We start from the raw sequence: 20,418 nt of genomic DNA on the forward strand, positions 1-20,418 counted from the left end.
TTTCTATAGAAATAAAATTTTGACAAAATTTTCTATAGAAATAAAATTTTGTTAAAATCTTCTACAGAAATAAAAATTTGACAAAATTTTCCATAGAAATAAAATTTTGATAAAATCTTCTACAGTAATAAAATTTTGACAAAATTTTCCATAGAAATAAAATTTTAACAAAATTTTCTACAGAAAAAAAAAATTTTGACAAAATTTTCTATGGAAATAAAATTTTGACAAAATTTTCTATAGAAATAAAATTTAGACAAAGTTTTCTATAGAAATAATATTTTAACAACATTTTCTATATATATTAAATTATGACAAAATTGCTACAGAAATAAAATTTTGACAAGTTTTTCTATAGAAATAAAATTTTCTACAGAAATAAAATTTTGTCAAATAGAAGTAAAATTTTAACAAAATTTTCTATGGAAATAAAATTTTGACATAATTTTCAACAGAAATAAAATTTTGACAAAATTTTCTACAGAAATAAAAATTTGACAAAATTTTCAATAGAAATGAAATGTTGATAAAATCTTCTACAGAAATAAAATTTTGACAAAATCTTCTACAGAAATAAAATTTTGACAAAATTTTCTACAGAAATAAAATTTTGACAAAATTTTCTATAGAAATTAAATTTTGACAAATTTTCTATAGAAGTAAAATTTTGACAAAATTTTGTATAGATAAAAATATTGACAAAATTTTCTACAGAAATAAAAATTTGACAAAATTTTCCATAGAAATAAAATTTTGATAAAATCTTCTACACAAATAAAATGTTGACAACATTTTCTATGGAAATAAAATTTTAATAAAATTTTCTACAGAAATAAAATTTTGTCAACATTTTCCATAGAAATAAAATTTTGACAAAATTTTCTATAGAAGTAAAATTTTGACAAATTTTCTACGGAAATAAAATTTAACAAAATTTTCTACAGAAATAAAATTTTGACAAAATTTTCTATAGAAAAAAAATTGGACACAGTTTTCTATGGAAAAAAATTTTGACACAATTTTCTATATAAATAAAATTTGGACAAAATTTTCTATAGAAATAAAATTTTGACAAAATTTTCTATAGAAATAAAATTTTGATAAAATCTTCTACAGAAATAAAAATTTGACAAAATTTTCCATAGAAATAAAATTTTGATAAAATATTCTACAGTAATAAAATTTTGACAAAATTTTGTATGGAAATAAAATTTTAACAAAATTTTCTACAGAAATAAAATTTTGACAAAATTTTCTATAGAAAAAAAATTGGACACAATTTTCTATGGAAAAAAATTTGGACACAATTTCTATATAAATAAAATTTTGACAAAATTTTCTATAGAAATAAAATTTTGACAAAATTTTCTATAGAAATAAAATTTTGATAAAATCTTCTACAGTAATAAAATTTTAACAAAATTTTCTAAAGAAAAAAATTTTGACAAAATTTTCTATGGAAATAAAATTTTGACAAAATTTTCTATGGAAATAAAATTTTCTACAGAAATAAAATTTAGACAAAATTTTCAATAGAAATAAAATGTTGATAAAAACTTCTACAGAAATAAAAATTTGACAAAATTTTCCATAGAAATAACATTTTGATAAAATCTGCTACCGTAATAAAATTTTGACAAAATTTTCTATGGAAATAAAAATTTAACAAAATTTTCTACAGAAAAAAAAAAATATTGACAAAATTTTCTATGGAAATAAAATTTTAACAAAATTTTCTATAGAAATAAAATTTTGACAAAATTTTCCACAGAAATAAAATTTTGATAAAATATTCTATAGTAATAAAATGTTGACAAAATTTTCTATGGAAATAAAATTTTAACAAAATTTTCTACAGAAATAAAATTTGGCAAAATTTTCTATAGAAAAAAAAATTGGACACAATTCTCTATATAAATAAAATTTTGACAAAATTTTCTATAGAAATAAAATTTTGACAAAATTTTCTATAGAAATAACATTTTGACAAAATTTTCTATAGAAATAAAATTTTGACAAAATTTTCTATAGAAATAAAATTTTGGCAAAATTTATTATAGAAATAAAATGTTAACAAAATTTTCTGTGAAAGTAAAATTTTTCAAAATAAAAATTGTCATTAAATTTTGGTAGATTATTTTTGGCTCGAGTGGCAACTGTGATACGATAGCCCCTAATTTGACATTTTTATTTGTTGTAGCCAAACTAAAGCATGTTTTAGTGTAGTCGAGCTTTAAAAATAGCGCACAATGTTTGCTATTTCAGCAAACAGTGACTGTTTCCCTTCTTCAGCAGACTTTTTGCTGTTTCAGCAGACTTTTCTGCTGTATCTACTAACAAATTTCTTTGGGTGTAGAATTCCAGTTTGTCACATGTCACATTTTGAGAATACTACCAATTCTTGGGCAGCTAAAAGAGATTATCATATATATCAAGATAAAAATAATTAACTAATAAAAATAAAACCGTAATATCTCACTTTAAAATATAAAAAAAAAAATAAAAAATTGGGATAACATGAAATATATAATCTACAATAATTGTTTTTTTTTTTTTTTTTTGATTCATGTTGAGAAATTAAACTTTAGTCTTTCTGTTTCTGAATTCTTAAAACTATCAGTTAATCCTATTATACACACTAGCATTGTCCTAAACTTCTCCACGTATACCAGTCTCTGCTGAACTACCATGTATAATAAGATCCATTTGTGACTGGGATAATTCACTAGACAATAGCTGTTCGATGCGTATGAAACGATCATTGGGATCTGGCGTATTTGATTCTGTATCACGCAAGCGTACTGATGAGCTACCTTTGGCACGTTCTATAGATGTATGCGAAAATGAAAGTATAAAACAACAATATTGTGAAATATATATGATATGGAAATTGGAGTATTATTTCAAATAGAACTTACCCATTCTGGCTCGTCTTGTCTCCTGTTCAATAATTATTTCATTTGTTATATACGCTTCACGACGTATTTGATCCCTTAGTTCAACACTCATATCGGGTATACACCATCGTACTATTATCATAACCAAGGCAACGAAATTCTGTGGAGTGAATGAATACAGAAGACAAGAAATGTTATTAATTTCCATGGAATTAAAAGTGAAATCTTAAGCAATAGGATGTAACGTTTTTACAACAATTTTATTTGTAACCAATTTCTTCTACAAAAACAACAAAACAAAAAACAAATAATTCTTCCTCCGAAAAGAATCACAGCTGCACATTTTTTGATATATTCCAGCTATTCATTACTAAAAGAAAACAATGCTATTTTATGGACGGTGATCATATTATTTTCATTGAAAATTATATTCACTATGCTACGAACATTAACGCGGTGAAAATGGCATGGTCCCCCCCATAAAAATATTCTCAATCATAGTATTTTGCTCTTTAAATATAATCACGATAATCATGTTTCTCTCTCATAGCTTTACTATTATCGATTCAATCGTATGTTTGGGAAGATTAAGGTCAATTGGCTGTTCAAGAATAATTCAATGCTATTGTAATCACGGTTGCCACTCGTGCCAAAAAATAATTTACCAAAATTTTAAGAAAAATTTACCAAAAATCTACCATATTACAAAAAAAAATTTTTTTTTGAAGTTATTGATATCATTTTTGTGGTAAGTATATTTTTTTAGAATTTTATTTCAGTATTAGCAGAGATCATAATATATAATATGACAATATATATTATCGTCTCTCCATTTATTGAACATTATTTGGGGATATAAAAATCCCTTGAATTGCAAATGCATCGAATTTTAAATCTTTTGACTATTTAAGCTTGCACTAACAAGGGAAAAATTACTACTTCTTCTAAAAGGAGGAACTTCAAAGTGGACTTTGTAATTAAAAATTTTAAAGATATTAAAACTTTTAAAACTTTTTATTTTGACAAAATTTTATTTCTATAGAACATTTTATTTCTATTTATTTCTATAGCATTTTTTTAAATATCTATAGAAGATATTTTCCCAAAATTCTACTTCTAACGAAAATTTTTACAAAATTGCATTTCTATAGAAAATTTTCTAAAAATTTTATTTCTATAGAAAAAGTTCTAAAAATTTAATTTCAATAGAAAATTTTGTCAAAATTTTATTTCTATAGAAAATTTTGTCAAAATTTTATTTCTATAGAAAATTTTCACAAAATTTTATTTCTATAGAAAATTTTCACAAAATTTTATTTCTATAGAAAATTTTCACAAAATTGTATTTCTATAGAAAATTTTCACAAAATTTTATTTCTATAAAAAATTTTCACAAAATTTTATTTCTATAGAAAATTTTCTCAACATTTTATTTCTATAGAAAATTTTGTCAAAATTTTATGTCTATGGAAAATTTTGTCAAAATTTATTTCTATACAAAATTTTGTCAAAATTTTATTTCTATAGAAAATGTTGTCAAAATTTTATTTTTGTAGAATTTATTTCATAGAAAATTTATTTCTATAGAAAATTTTGTCAGAATTTTATTTCTATAGAAAATATTCTTAAAATTTTACTTCTATGGAAAATATACTTAAAATTTTATTTCTTTAGAACATTTTGTCAAAATTTTATTTCTATAGAAAATTTTCTCAAAATTTTATTTCTGTAGAAAATGTTGTCAAAATATTTCTATAGAAAATATTGTCAGAATTTTATTTCTATAGAAAATAATCCTAAAATTTTATTTCTTTGTCAAAATTTTCTTTCTATAGAAAATTTTCTAAAAATTTTATTTCTATAGAAAATTTTGTCAAAATTATATTTCTATGTAAAATTTTGTCAAAACTTTATTTCTATAGAACATTTTATTTCTATTTATTTCTATAACAATTTTTTTTCAAAATTTCTATAGAAGATAGTTTTCTCAAAATTCTATTTCTAACGAAATTTTTTACAAAATTTTCATAGAAAATTTTGTCAGAATTTTATTTCTATATGTCAAAATTTAATTTCTATAGAAAATTTTCTAAAAATTTAATTTCTATAGAAAATTTTCTAAAAATTTTATTTCTATATAAAGTTTTCTAAAAATTTTATTTCTATAGAAAATTTTTTCAAAATTTTATTTCTACAGAAAATTGTCTCAAAATTTTATTTCTATAGAAAATTGTCACAAAATTTTATTTCTATAGAAAATATTCTCAAAATTTTATTTTTATAGAAAATGTTCTCAGAATTTTATTTTTATAGAAATTGTCACAAAATTGTATTTCTATAGAAAATGTTCTCAAAATTTTATTTCTATAGAAAATTGTCACAAAATTTTATTTCTATAGAAAATATTCTCAAAATTTTATTTCTATAGAAAATGTTCTCAGAATTTTATTTTTATAGAAATTGTCTTAAAATTTTATTTCTATAGAAAATGCTCTCAAAATTTTATTTCTATAGAAAATTGTCACAAAATTGTATTTCTATAGAAAATGTTCTCAAAATTTTATTTTTATAGAAAATTTTCTCAAAATTTTATTTCCATAGAAAATTTTCTGAGATTTTTATTTTTGTAGAACTTATTTCATAGAAAATTTTGTCACAATTTTTATTTCTATAGAAAATTTTGTCAACATTTTATTTCTATAGAATTTTATTTCTATAAAAAATTGTCACAAAATTGTATTTCTATAGAAAATTTTCTCAAAATTTTATTTCTATAGAAAATTTTCTGAGATTTTTATTTTTGTAGAATTTATTTCATAGAAAATTTATTTCGATAGAAAATTTTTTCAAAATGTTATTTCTATAGAAAATATTTTTAAAATTTTATTTCTTTAAAACATTTTGTCAAAATTTTATTTCTATAGAAAATTTTGTCAACATTTTATTTCTATATAAAATTTTCCAAAATTTTATTTCTATAGACAATTTTGTCACATGTTTTTTATAGAAATTTTTGTCAAAATTTTATTTCTATACAAAATTTTGTCAAAATTTTATTTTTATACAAAATTTTATTTCTATAGAAAATTTTGTCAAAATTTTATTTCTATAGAAAATTTTGTCAAAATTTTATTTCTGTGAAAAATTTTCGGAATTTTATTTTTACAAAAAATATTCTTAAAATTTTATTTTATAGAAAATTTTATCAAAATTTTATTTCTGTAGAAAAAATTTTCGGAATTTTATTTTTACAAAAAATATTCTTAAAATTTTATTTCTATAGAAAATATCCCTAATTTTTCTTTTCTATAGAGTTTTACCAAAATTTTATTTCCATAGAAAATTTTATCAAAATTATATTTCCATAGAAAATTTTATCAAAATTTTATTTCTATAGAAAATTTTATCAAAATTTTATTTCTATAGAAAATTTTGTCAAAATTCTACCAAACAGTAAAAACTCTACCATTTTTTGTAGAATTCTACCAACTGTGGCAACCGTGATTGTAATTCATTTATTTACCATTAACATATTTCACCACATGTTTACTAAATGATGCCATAATAAAGTCTTGAAAAGAAGCCATTTAAATACTCATTAAACTGCATAAATATCAAGGTAATCTTCACACTGGGCACATATTAAAAACAAATAAGTTTTAAAATATATTTTACAAAAATGTTTCAGTATGTTTCCGGACAAACTTCTCAACTCATTTAGATGAGATCGTTTTTTTGTTATCCTCGAAATCGACTAATCTACTTTAGGTTCGAACACACACAAAAAAAATTCACGAAAATTTTTCCAATTAAAATTTTAATTGAGTTTTAAAAAATATTCAATTAAAAATTTAATTGATTCAACAAATTTTTTAATTGAAACAATAATAAATCACAAAAATAATAGTATCAATTAATTTTTAATTGGATCAATTAACTTTTTAATTGACCTTCAATTAATTTTTTAATTGATACTATCATTTCTGTGATTGAAGACATTTTAATTAAAAATTAATTGGATCAATTAATTTCGTGATTGAATCAGAAAAAAATTTTTTTGTGTGCAAGTCGAAAACTCGAATTTAACAAATTCAGAAAATCAACTTTTCCATTGGTAAACAGTCGATTTTTGCACAAATCGAATGTAGACGTTGCAATGGTATTGCATATCAGACTAGACTTTTAGGTATAGGCCCCATACGAGGGTTCCCTTTTATATTTTGGTGTTAGAGAACAAAAACAAATATTAGTTATCGAAAATCGGCTTAGTGTTGTTGCAATATCAGTTGGCGCAAAGCCATAATAATTATATATAACCCCCAAATATACCGATTCCCATATTTAACTTCCGGAGCCACATGGAAGAGCAAATATCATCCGATCCGGTTGAAATTCTGTATGCCATGTAAGTATATGAGTGACGTGCACAGAAAAAAATTTCACGAACATTTTTGCAATTAAAATTTTAATTAAGTTTTAAAAAATATTCAATTAAAAATTTAATTGATTCAACAAATTTTTTAATTGAAACAAAAATCAATCACAAAAATTAATAGTATCAGTTAATTAATTAATTAATTAGATCAATTAATTTTTTAATTGGCCTTCAATTAATTTTTTAATTGATACTATCATTTCTGTGATTGAAGACATTTCAATTAAAAAATTAATTGGATCAATTAATTTCGTGATTGAACCAGAAAAAAAATTTTTTGTGTGTGGGTGACCAGTATGGGAGATACTGGATGTGCACATCCTCCCACCCTTCCACGCAGGGAAAATCTGACAATTCCGTCTGGAATTGACGCTCAGTCCGTCAGTCCATTTAATCCGTCTGGAATTTGTATATGTCGTATGTCCGTCAAAATGTTGAATTTTGATCTCCCATACTGGCCCCAACCACGTCACTTATATCAGAGGTGTACACGTGAGTAATATTTTGCTCACGCACACTCACGACAGAGAAATCTTATTCACGCACACTCACGCACGATATTTTTTGGTAGGACTCACGCTCACGAAAATAAAATTTGTACTCACGCACACTCACGCACGAAAGTATTTTTAATGTCGTGACTCACGAAAAATGTAGTGACTCACGAAAAACCTTGTGACTCACGAATAATTTTATGAGTGATTTACCTATAGAACCTGACAGAAAACATGAGTGTGGTTAAAATCGAGTGCGTTATAAAACTCTTACCACTCGTAAGCATTTTATGTTCGTAAGCGGGATTATTTTCGTGAGCGTGTTTTTCCGAAATTCGTTACTCACGGACACTCACGTAGATATTATTTTCGTGACTCACGCTCACGCACGACATTTGGTTGGTTAATCACGCTCACGCACACTCACGCCGTTGCCGTCAGCGTGAGTCACGAACATTTTCGTGAGTCACGATAATTTCGTGTCACGTGCACACCTCTAACTTATATGCCGTCGAAGAACCATGCAAACATTTGTCCACAGCAGTCCGTAATTATACATAGCCCTCATATAAACCGATTCACAGATTTGATTTCCGAGCCTGTTGGAGGAGCAAATTCTATCCGAAATTTGAAAAATTTGAAATTTCGTGCGTGATATTAGTATATCACTTATATTACCCAGCAATATATTACGAGGCCAGAATTTCTTACAGTCACATTTGGGAGCCACCGTGGTGCAATGGTTAGCATGCCTGCCTTGCATACACAAGGTTCGATTCCTGCTACGACCGAACACCAAAAAGTTTTTCAGCGGTGGATTATCCCACCTCAGTAATGCTGGTGACATTTCTGATGGTTTCAAAGCTTCTCTAAGTGGTTTCACTGGAATGTGGAACGCCGTTCGGACTCGGCTATAAAAAGGAGATCCCTTGTCATTGAGCTTAACATGGAATCGGGCAGCACTCAGTGTTAAGATAGAAGTTCACCACTGTGGTATCACAATGGACTGAATAGTCTAAGTGAGCCTGATACATCGGGCTGCCACCTAACCTAACCTACAGTCACATTTTCATTCAGATCAATGTTATTATTATTTAATCAAATTGTTTTTCTCCTGAACCCTCATTAATCTCCAAGGTGACATGATTACTGACAGCATATTGAATTGTATTATTATATAAATGTGGGACACTTTTTAGTGTCTCTATGTGTTGTCCTCGCTTCGAAGAAACCCCAAAACCAGAGCATCAAGGGATTAAGGTTGCAATGGAAACCCATCAGAAAATGCGTCCAATTAAATTGTTCAGAATGAAACCAAGAAGAACTTTATTTTACATTAGAACCAAACCTTCCATTGATTAATGAGAGCAACAAAGAAAAGGCGAAAGTGAATAGCCAAATCCACCAACCGATAGGTAGGTGGTGGGTCGAACACGCTATGTGTTGGATGGTGGTTCAACTCATTACCAATCTCTTCTTTTTTTATGTCAAAGATCATCGAACTAAAGGTCTTTTGTACTACCAACTACAACAACAAGAATTCCAATTTTAATGCTGTTTTTAGACGCTAGAGCAAAAATACAGGCATCTAAATCAGGCCACATAAGATGACAAACACTATACACATGGGCGACAATTCGTATATACCCTGCCCATCTCCTCTGGCTCTTCTTAAGGGAAAATGTCATTTGGCCAGAATGTATCGATGCACCAGCTATGCGAATCCAAGAATATGATTTTAGTAGCTTAAAGAACATCATCGGAAAAACATCCTCATAAGTAAAACGGCGGAAAAATTGAAAGGAATTTAGATTGAAAGAAAAAATATATTTGAAAATATATTCAAAAATAACGGAAATTTGAAAGTTACAATGAAACGATTTGCCTGTTGTTTAAATCTCCGCACAGTGGGTTACTGTATAGGAGCTGTGGATATTATAGCCTCATTGGCCACATTGTGCCTTTGTAGTTACTATTTGTATACGGATTATTTTAATTTGACCAATTGGGGTATATCATCAAATGACAATGTCCAAATTGTGGATCCTTTAAGTAATTTAATGTCATCTGTGGGTAAGTTACTTTAATATCATACACTCAAAAACAATGAATCCACCAGGAACGAAAATGTAGGTTACTTTAGAACATTTTAAAGTGCCGATAAAACACCGATACTTTAAAAATAACTAAAAATTTTTCGATAAATATAAGAAAATTTATTCGGTATATTTGTTTTTCTTGTTAAAAAATATCTCTGGTTAAAAAATATTGTAGTTTAAAAGAACAAGAAATTCGAAATTGCAAAAATAACATTAGCGCCATACGATGTTCAAGATAGGCACACCCTCAAAAAATCGCTTCTGTACCATATACCCCAAACAGATTCTGCTTCATGCATATATACTTTTACGATTGGTCAAAAAAAAATATTGTTTGTGTAGTTCAAACATATTATGTTTCACCTTAGGCATCCATTGGTAGAAGAAAATTTTAATGATTTTCTTTGTGTACACAGAAAAAAAATTCACGAACATTTTTCCAATTAAAGTTTTAATTGAGTTTTAAACAAGTATATACGGCCGAAGTTCGGCCAGGCCGAATCTTATGTACCCTCCACCATGGATTGCATAGAAACTTGTACTAAAGACTGCCATCCACAATCGAATTACTTGGGTTGTGGTATCTTAAATCGTTTTCTAAATTGTGAGTTAGTCCATACGAGGTATATATTAGACAAAAAAGGTATGTGTAGGTAAGTCTACAAATAATTACGAATCGATATGGATTTTTGCACGGTACGTAGGGAGCCAGAATTGAAATATGGGGGTCGCTTATATGGGGGCTATATACAGTTATGAACTTGATATGGACAAATTTTTGTGTAATTGGGGATCGATTTATCTGAGGGCTATATATAACTATAGACCGATATGGAACTAGTTAGGTATGGTTGTTAACGGCCATATACTAGCACAATGTACCAAATTTCAACTGACTCGGATCAAATTTGCTCCTCCAAGAGGCTCCAAAACCAAATCTCGGGATCGGTTTATATGGGGGCTATACATGATTATGGACTGATATGGACCACTTTTGGCATGGTTGTTAAATATCATGTACTACCACCACGTACCAAATTTCATCCAGATCGGATGAATTTTGCTTCTCCAAAAGGCACCGGAGGTCAAATCTGTGGATCGATTTATATGGGGGCTATATATAATTATGGACCGATGTGGACCAATTCCTGCATGGTTGTTGGATACCATATACTAACATCACGTACCAAATTCCAACGGAATCGGATGAATTTTGCTCTTCCAAGGGGCTCCGGAGGTCAAATCTGGGGATCGGCTTATATGGGGGCTATATATAATTATGGACCGATGTGGACCAATTTTTGCATAGTTGTTAGAGACCATATGCTTACACCATGTACCAAATTTCAGCTGGATCGGATGAAATTTGCTTCTCTTAGAGGCTCCGAAAGCCAAATCGGGGGATCGGTTTATATGGGGGCTATATATAATTATAGACCGATGTGGACCAATTTTTGCATGGTTGTTAGAGACCATATACTAACACCATGTACCAAATTTCAGCCGGATCGGATGAAATTTGCTTCTCTTAGAGGGTCTGCAAGCCAAATTTGGGGGTCCGTTTATATGGGAGCTATACGTAAAAGTGGACCGATATGGCCCATTTGCAATACCATCCGACTTACATCAATAACAACTACTTGTGCCAAGTTTCAAGTCGATAGCATTTTTCGTTCGGAAGTTAGCGTGATTTCAACAGACGGACGGACGGACGGAAATGCTCAGATCGACTCAGAATTTCACCACGACCCAGAATATATATAATTTATGGGGTCTTAGAGCAATATTTCGATGTGTTACAAACGGAATGACAAAGTTAATATACCCACATCCTATGGTGGAGAGTATAAAAATATTAAATTAAAATTGAATTGATTCAACAAATTTTTTAAATGAAACAAAAATCAATCACAAAAATTAATAGTATCAATTAATATTTTAATTGATACTATTATTTCTGTGATTGAAGACATTTCAATTAAAAAATTAATTGGATCAATTAATTTCGTGATTGAATCAAAAATGTTTTTTTGTGTAGGCGTTTTCTCAAGCTTTACAAAATAGACTGTTATTTTTTTCTTTGGTAACAAAGAAATTCTGCAAAGGTCTAAAACAAAGAAATATTAACCGTAGTGAGATTGAAGGCTGCACACAATTTTTTTTTCTGATTCAATCACGATATTAATTGATCCAATTAATTTTTTAATTGAAATGTCATCAATCACAGAAACTATAGTATCAATTAAAAAATTATTTAATCCAATTAAAAAATTAATTGATACTATTAATTGTTGTGATTGATTTTGATTGCTATTAAAAAATTAATTGAATCAATTAATTTCTTGATTGAATATTTTTTAAAAGTAAATTAAGACTTTAATTGGAAAAAATTTCTTGAAATTTTTTTCTCTGTGTGCACTAAAAAAAGTGAACCCTATATGCTACTAAAGCAAATTTAATTCTATTTTAGTTCATGGAATTATTATGCTTTGACTTTAAGAATTGTTTTGCATATTAAACATATTAAATTAAATTAAATATATTATATAAAAAAACTACTAAATTCGTGTCTCCCACCAAAAAGATGAGAATTTTGTAAATTTTACAAAGAATTCGCCCATCTTGTGAAAGAATATTTTTCCTTCGCCAAATGGCGTCCTATTGGTTCACTAATACGGTGTATATTGGGAAAAAAACTTGTCCGATTCCAAAGATCTTAGCGCTAATGTTTTTGGTATTTCTTCCGAGCACGGAATGCGGAGAATGGCACAAGACACATTCACTTGGACCCACTTGGAAGCTCTAAATCGAGGCTTCATAAAATTAAAATTAGGATGCAGATATCATTTGTAGAATTTTTATTCTGTTTTTTTTTGTTATACTAACAAAGCTATTCACGTACAAATAAATGTAAGTTCGGTCGGGGGCCGAATCTTAAATACCCACCACCATGAATCAAATATACTAGTTTCCTTTGAAAATTTCAGGGGGGTTTGATGACAGATTTTTTCCCAAGCAGATCAGTTCAACCAGTACGCTTCCTGAAGATAAATGTAAAGATTTTACCTATGAAGACTAGATCAGATTCCGGATTTTATAAATCCATTTTTTGTTTGAGTTTTAGAGGAATCATAAACATCTTTTGTAAGTGTGAAAGAAAATGATGATAATCACCATTTTCGTCCTTTCACCTCTTTATGGTCCTAAAATACCTCTAGATTTCCAATTTCAGGCAAATTGGATAAAAACTACGGATTCTAGAAGCCCAAGAAATAAAATCTGAAGATCGGTCTATATGGGGGATATATAAAAACATGGTCCGCTAATCACCATTTTCGGCACACCTCTTTATGGTCCTAGAATATCTCTAGATTTCCAATTTCAGGCAAATTGGATAAAAACTACAGTTTCTATAAGCCCAAGAAATAAAATCGGGAGATCGGGTCTATATGGGGGCTATATCAAAACATGGTCCGCTAATCACCATTTTCGGCACACCTCTTTATGGTCCCAGAATACCTCTAGATTTCCAATTTCGGGCAAACTGGATAAAAACTACGGATTCTAGAAGTCCAAGAAATAAAATCGGGAGTTCGGGTCTATATGGGGGCTACTACAAAACATGGTCCGCTAAGCACCATTTTCGGCACACCTCTTTATGGTCCTAGAATACCGCTAGATTTCCAATTTCAGGCAAATTGGATAAAAACTATGGATTCTAGAAGCCCAAGAAATAAAATCGGGAGTTCGGGTCTGTACGGGGGCTATATCAAAACATGGTCCGCTAATCGTCATTTTCGGCACACCTCTTTATGGTCCTAGAATATCTCTAGATTTCCAATTTCAGGCAAATTGGATAAAAACTACAGTTTCTATAAGCCCAAGAAGTAAAATCGGGAGATCGGTCTATATGGGGGCTATATCAAAACATGGTCCGCTAATCACCATTTTCGGCACACCTCTTTATGGTCCTAGAATACCTCTAGATTTCCAATTTCAGGCAAATTGGATAAAAACTATGGATTCTAGAAGCCCAAGAAATAAAATCGGGAGATCGGTCTATATGGGGGCTATATCAAAACCTGGACCGATATAGCCCATCTTCGAACTTGGCCTGCGTGCAGACAAAGAACGATTCTGTGCCAAATTTCAGGACGATAGCTCCATTATTGATGACTGTAACGTCATTACAACAGACAGACGGCCAGACGGACATGCTTATATCGTTTCTCCCTGATCAAAAGTATATAAACTTTATATAGTCGGAAATCGATTTCTCCCTGATCAAAAGTATATAAACTTTATATAGTAGGAAATCGATATTTTGATGTGTTACAAACGGAATGACAAACTTATTATATCCCCGTCACCATTGTATGGTGCTGGCTATAAAAATTAAACTTTAAAAAATTAAATAAAATATTTACATATTTTTCTTTGTTTGTTGTGACAATTAAATTACATTTTCTTTTCTCAAAATTATACGTTCCGGCTTTTTAAAACCGAGGAAAATAGACTTTCAAAAACCTCGATTTTCTCTATACCCGATAGTAAATTTCTCTTGCATCAGTCGATAAGGCTTATTTCTATTAAAAATTTTTAATTTTTATTTTATTACAGTCAATTATGTTTTGCTGCATAATTTCCCCGATGCATTTTATGTCGTTATGGCCATTATTTTGTGGATAAAATCATTGATTAACTTTATATTGGCAACTCTATTGATTGATGGTATAAAAAAGGTAAGAATTATCAAAGGTTTCATTATGTTTTGTAAAAATTATATACACTAATAGGGAAAAAATTAAGTTCTAAAATCGTGAACGGACGGTAACAAAATGAAACGGAAACATTCACGAAAAATCAAAAAGGAATGTTCACAGTTTCGTCCACGGACAATTACGTTTTAATGGACGTCTTTCGTTTTTCTTTGAATTCTTATATACAAAATAAAATATAGAGACGAATATTTTAATAAACATAATAGTGGGAAATTTCTTGATTTAAACAATTTTTGAAATGAAAACAAAAAATTGCCCAACATAAGTAAAAAGTGGCACAAATGTATAATCACAGGGAAAAAGTGGTAGATTTATCACTACAGCAAATCTTGCTAACGGCTGCGATAACGGAAGTTATCGTTCTGATATTTTGTGCAGATTCCTCTTCGTTTGCAGGCAGACCATTTTCGATAATAAACTACACCTAAAGAATTTTTTCAGTCTACTGTAATGTTACTTTTCTACTAAAGCTGCTTTGTAAACCGATCTAAAAATTCTATTGGGCTCACTTATAGAAAAAATCTTTTATATTTTTGTAATTCTTGGTCTAGTGAATAATGATTTGTAAAATATTTAAGTTTGAAAATATTAAGTCGAATGATTTTAAAGAACCAACAATAGTTTATAGTATTTTCCAGCCCTTGAATATTCTTAAGAACTTGCTGATAAAATCAGCAAATATTTTCTTTGCTGATATGTCCTAAATAATTTGTCCTAAAGAAATTTCGTACTTTTGAGCAAAATTCCGTCAAATTCCAGACTTTATTTATTTCTTTCATGTTTTAGGGAAATTAGGTTTAAAAAATAGCAGACAAAGTTTGCTAAATAAGCATCCAATATTTTGTATCAATTAAAAATTTTGTTGAATCAATTAAATTTTTTATTGAATATTGTTATACCCTCCACCATAGGATGGGGGTATATTAACTTTGTCATTCCGTTTGTAACACATCGAAATATTGCTCTAAGACCCCACAAAGTATATATATTCTGGGTCGTGGTGAAATTCTGAGTCGATCTGAGCATGTCCGTCCGTCCGTCTGTTGAAATCACGCTAACTTCCGAACGAAACAAGCTATCGACTTGAAACTTGGCACAAGTAGTTGTTATTGATGTTGGTCGGATGGTATTGCAAATGGGCTATATCGGTCCACTTTTACGTATAGCCCGCATATAAACGGACCCCCAAATTTGGCTTGCGATTGCTCTACAGGAAGCAAATTTCATCCGACCTGGCTGAAATTTGGTACATGGTGTTATAGAAATAAAATGTTTATAGAAATAAAATTTTGACCAAATTTTCTAATAAAAAAATCTATTACTATAAAATTTTTGCAAATTTTTTATGGAAATAAAATTTTGACCAAATTTTCTAATAAAAAATCTACTACTATAAAATTTTGGCAAAATTTTCTATAGAAATGAAATTTTGACTTAAATTTTTATAGAAATAAAATTATCAATAGAAATAAAATTTTGTTTCTTTAGAAACAAAATTTTGCCTCAATTTTCTATAGAAATAAAATTTTGACTAAATTTTCTATAGCAAAAAATATTTCTATAGTAATAAAATTTTGAATAAATTTTTTATAGAAATAAAATTTTGACAAAATTTTCTATAGAAATAACATTTTGACAAAATTTTCTATAAAAAACAACTTTGAAAAAATTTTCTGTCAATATTCCATATATGTATATGGCCTTAAAATAAAATTAAAAAAGAAATAATTTCGATTGTTCGAAATATTTCAAATAAATTGATATGGGCATTAAAATGGATCGGCATTAAAACGGCGTAAAAACTTGCTTAGTTACAAAAATGTGAAGTGTTTTAAAAAATTTGGTTTAGCCGGAGTCGGAGTCGAGCAAAATTTTTACGACTCCGACTCCAGCAAAATCTTCAGACTCCGACTCCAAGACTCCGGCTCCACAGCCCTGGCTCTAAGAGAAGCTAATTTCATCCGATCCGGCTGAAATTTGGTACATGGTGCTAGTATATGGTCTCTAACAACCATGCAAAAATTGGTCCACATCGGTCCATAATTATATATAGCCCCCATATAAACCGATCGCCCGATTTGGCTTGCGGAGCCTCTAAGGGAAGCAAATTTCATCCGACCCGGCTGAAATTTGATACATGGTGTTGGTATATGTTCTCTAATGACCATGCAAAAATTGGTCCACATCGACCCATAATTATATATAGCCCCCATATAAGCCGATCCCCAGATTTGACCTCCGGAGCCTTTTAGAGGAGCAAAATTCATCCGATCCGGTTGAAATTTGGTACGTGGTGTTAGTATATGGTCTCTAACAACCATGCAAGAATTGGTCCATATTGGTCCATAATTATATATAGCCCCCATATAAATCGATCCCTAGATTTGTACTCCGGAGCCTCTTGGAGGAGCAAAATTCATCCGACCCGGCTGAAATTTGATACATGTTGTTGGTATATGTTCTCTAATGACCATGCAAAAATTGGTCCACATCGACCCATAATTATAATATCCCCATATAAGCCGATCCCCAGATTTGACCTCCGGAGCCTCTTAGAGGAGCAAAATTCATCCGATCCAGTTGAGATTTGGTACGTGGTGTTAGTATATGGTCTCAACAACCATGCAAGAATTGGTCCATATGGGTCCATAATTATATATAACCCCCATATAAACCGTTCCCCAGATTTGATCTCCGCAGTCTCTTGGAGGAGCAAAATTCATCCGATTCGGTTGAAATTTGCAACGTGGTGTTAGTATAAGGCCGCTAATAACCATGCAAAATTGGTCCATATCGATCTATAGTTATATATAGCCGATCCCCAATCACACAAAAATTGGTCCATATCGGTTCATAATCATGGTTGTCACTCGAGCCAAAAATAATCTACCAAAATTTTATTTTTATAGAAAACATTGTCAAAATGTTATTTCTAATACAAAATTTTGTCAAAATTTTATTTCTATAGAAAATTTTGTCAAAATTTTATTTCTATAGAAAATTTTTTTCCAAATTTTATTTCTATAGAAAATTTTGTCAAAATTTTGCTTCTATAGAAAATGTTGTCAAAATTTTATTTTGTCAAAATTTTATTTCTATAGAAAATTTAAACTTAATTATATCGGCCTTTTTTAGTTTAATATATACCACGTATGGACTATGTGGTATATATTACGGTGTTAGGAAGTTTTAAGATACCTTGCCATCGGCTTCAGTAGAAGTTTCTACGAAATCCATGGTGGAGGGTACATAAGCTTCGGCCTGGCCGAACTTACGACCGTATATACTTGTTTAAAACTCATTTAAGACTTTAATTGGAAAAATTTTCGTGAATTTTTTTTTCTGTGTATGTTAGCATAGATTATGATATGGATTTCATTCTCATTTTTTTTATAGAGAATCTCTCTCGCACAAGATCATTATCAGGCAAGAATTTCTTCCAATAAGCTCCAAATCCAAAGTCCTGTAAGTAAGGCATTTAATATTTTTTGTAAACTCAAAAAAAAAATGTTAAAAAAACTGCTGTAACACAGAAAAACATTTCACAAAAATTGTTCCAATTAAAGTTTTAATTGAATTTTACAAAATAATCAATTAAAAATTTTAATGAAACAAAAATCAAAAATTTTTTTTAATTGACTTTTAATTAATTTTGAATTGATACTATAATTTCTGTGATTGAAGACATTTCACTTAAAAACATTAATTGGATCAATTAATTTCGTGATTGAATCGGATTTTGTTTTGTGTGAATAGCAGAAAATTGACTGAAAAGTAGTAACTGATAGCTAGAATATTTGCAGTTATTTTCTGATTTTTTTCTACGCCCAAAGAAATTTGTTAGTAGACACAGCACACAAAAATCTGTTAAAATAACAGAAAGCTTGCTGGAAATAAATGTTTGCTGTTTCAAGTAACTCTTGTTTGTTGAAACAATTATATTGCCTGCTTTTCCTTTTTCAACAGACAAAATTGTTCTTTAAACAAAATTTTTTGTTGTTATGAATGACAAAATGTAGGGAGTGTAGGGATACAAAAGTTGAAATTTTTTCAAAGAAAATCGAAAATCGGGGTTTAATCAAAATCGACTTTTTAGACTTTTTGTAATTTTCTGAAAATACTAAACAAATTTTAATGTTTTTAAAAATGTAACAAAATCAAAATATTGAAAAACTCTTATAGTTGGCTTTTGTAAGAAACGATTGATTTTCCGAAATTGACATTATTCCCAACTTGATAAGGCTTGATAAGGCTAGGAATATAAATTGTAGCATTTTGTATAGATAAGTAAATTATTATTTTTATATAATTTAATAAAAATTTCCTTGAATCTTTCAGAAACGTACCATTTGCATTGCCCCTTGGCTTATAAATACAATAGTCTCCGTGGTGGTGGAAATAACCACCTATATCCTAATGGAGATCAAATTCAATGATATCGATGCGGCCACAGATAAACGTATAGTACGAAGCATAATGTTTGGCATATTTATTAGTAAGTATCAGAATTAAATACGAGCCATCATCATTAAAAACAAAATTCCAATAACTATCTACTCTCTTTTATTACAGTGTTCAATATTATATTCACTTTTGCTATATATTGGCTGTGTAAATTTCTTAAAATTCAACAACAAGAAAATCAAGTCCTACAAGAAAGCATTGTGGATGCAACGGGAATGTTTCAACATGTCAAAGTTTGAGAGACGTATGGAATATGTTAAATAAACAAGACAGACACCCTGGAATATAAATTCAAAGACAATGCAAAGGCATTTGAAAAACTAGAAATCCTTTAATCCATGTAAGAAGAAAATATTCTCTCATAAAGAGTAAAAGTTTACTCGTTAGTGTTTTTTTCGATATTTAAGCGAATGAAATATTTGTTTTTTTTTTTCAAATTAGATAGATTTAAAATACTCAGGATCATAATAACGACATATATGAATGAGTAAAATTTATAAGTTAAAAAAAAATCTTGTGCCATTTCTAAAATTTGTTGTTTTTTTTTAATTATTATTTTAATAGATTTCCACTTACCTCAAATAGAACCACAAAACACAAACGACATGCCAATATTACATAGTAGGTACTACTAAATTTGTATCTATTATTGGAGGTAGGAGGTTCACGAAAATCAGCATATCTATATTTAAAGAAATAAAATGGAAATATTAAAAAATTATGTTTTGTTTTGTATTTTATGAAGTAAATAAAAATGGGAATAAACATCAATTAGCGTACAAATAAGTTCAGTACAAATTATAGTATTCTCAACAATAGTAGAAATGAACTATGGTGTAGTTAATATGGTAATAAAATGACGCCCAACATTGTCATACTGTTCGTAACGCACCCAGCACAAAATGCGCCCCAGCTGTGAAAATGTTCTTTTCGGATCCGGAAGTGGTGCGAAATTGACGCAGAAGCAATGAATTTAACATGGGCTTGTCGTAGGACAGATGTCCACCATTTTAACAGCCGTTGCACTAAATTTGCATCACATCTTACTGTGTGAAGAGAATCCAATGTTTTGGATGTGAATTAAGAAATTTTGTGATATTTATGATTTTTAATGCATCAAACGCTTGTCTGGAACGTTTGACATCAAATATTTTCCAAAAATCGCAATTTTTCTAAAAAGGTTGGGGGGTAAAGTTTTGGTTTGGGCAGTTTTGGGTTTTTGGTGGGTGTTTTTTTTGGGTAGATTTG

General features: G+C 28.9%; 2 protein-coding genes across 3 annotated transcripts in view; one reads left to right on the forward strand and one right to left on the reverse strand.

Moving 5' to 3' along the window:
• Positions 1–2,513: 2,513 nt before the first annotated feature.
• The window catches only part of subdued (anoctamin 1), a gene marked incomplete in the record, with an annotated part of 44,721 nt that continues 26,816 nt past the window's right edge, over positions 2,514–20,418 (reverse strand). The window contains 2 exon segments of the mRNA XM_075289634.1: positions 2,514–2,825; positions 2,919–3,057. Coding sequence (XP_075145749.1) covers positions 2,650–2,825; positions 2,919–3,057 — 315 coding nt within the window.
• On the forward strand, positions 9,584–19,941 carry LOC142220463 (uncharacterized). 2 transcript variants are annotated; one of them, XR_012717877.1, is made up of 5 exons: positions 9,584–9,899; positions 14,546–14,667; positions 19,045–19,201; positions 19,279–19,510; positions 19,735–19,941. XR_012717877.1 is itself a non-coding variant. In XM_075289635.1 (4 exons), exons 1-4 carry the CDS (start codon positions 9,698–9,700, stop codon positions 19,407–19,409), a joined length of 612 nt encoding a protein of 203 aa, XP_075145750.1. In that variant the 5' UTR covers positions 9,584–9,697; the 3' UTR covers positions 19,410–19,941. The 2 variants fall into 2 exon arrangements, 1 of the variants encoding a protein (XP_075145750.1); XM_075289635.1 differs by having other exon boundaries at positions 19,279–19,941.

The sequence above is a fragment of the Haematobia irritans genome, chromosome 1 (assembly GCF_050003625.1).
Source record: "Haematobia irritans isolate KBUSLIRL chromosome 1, ASM5000362v1, whole genome shotgun sequence".
Lineage (NCBI taxonomy): Eukaryota > Metazoa > Arthropoda > Insecta > Diptera > Muscidae > Haematobia > Haematobia irritans.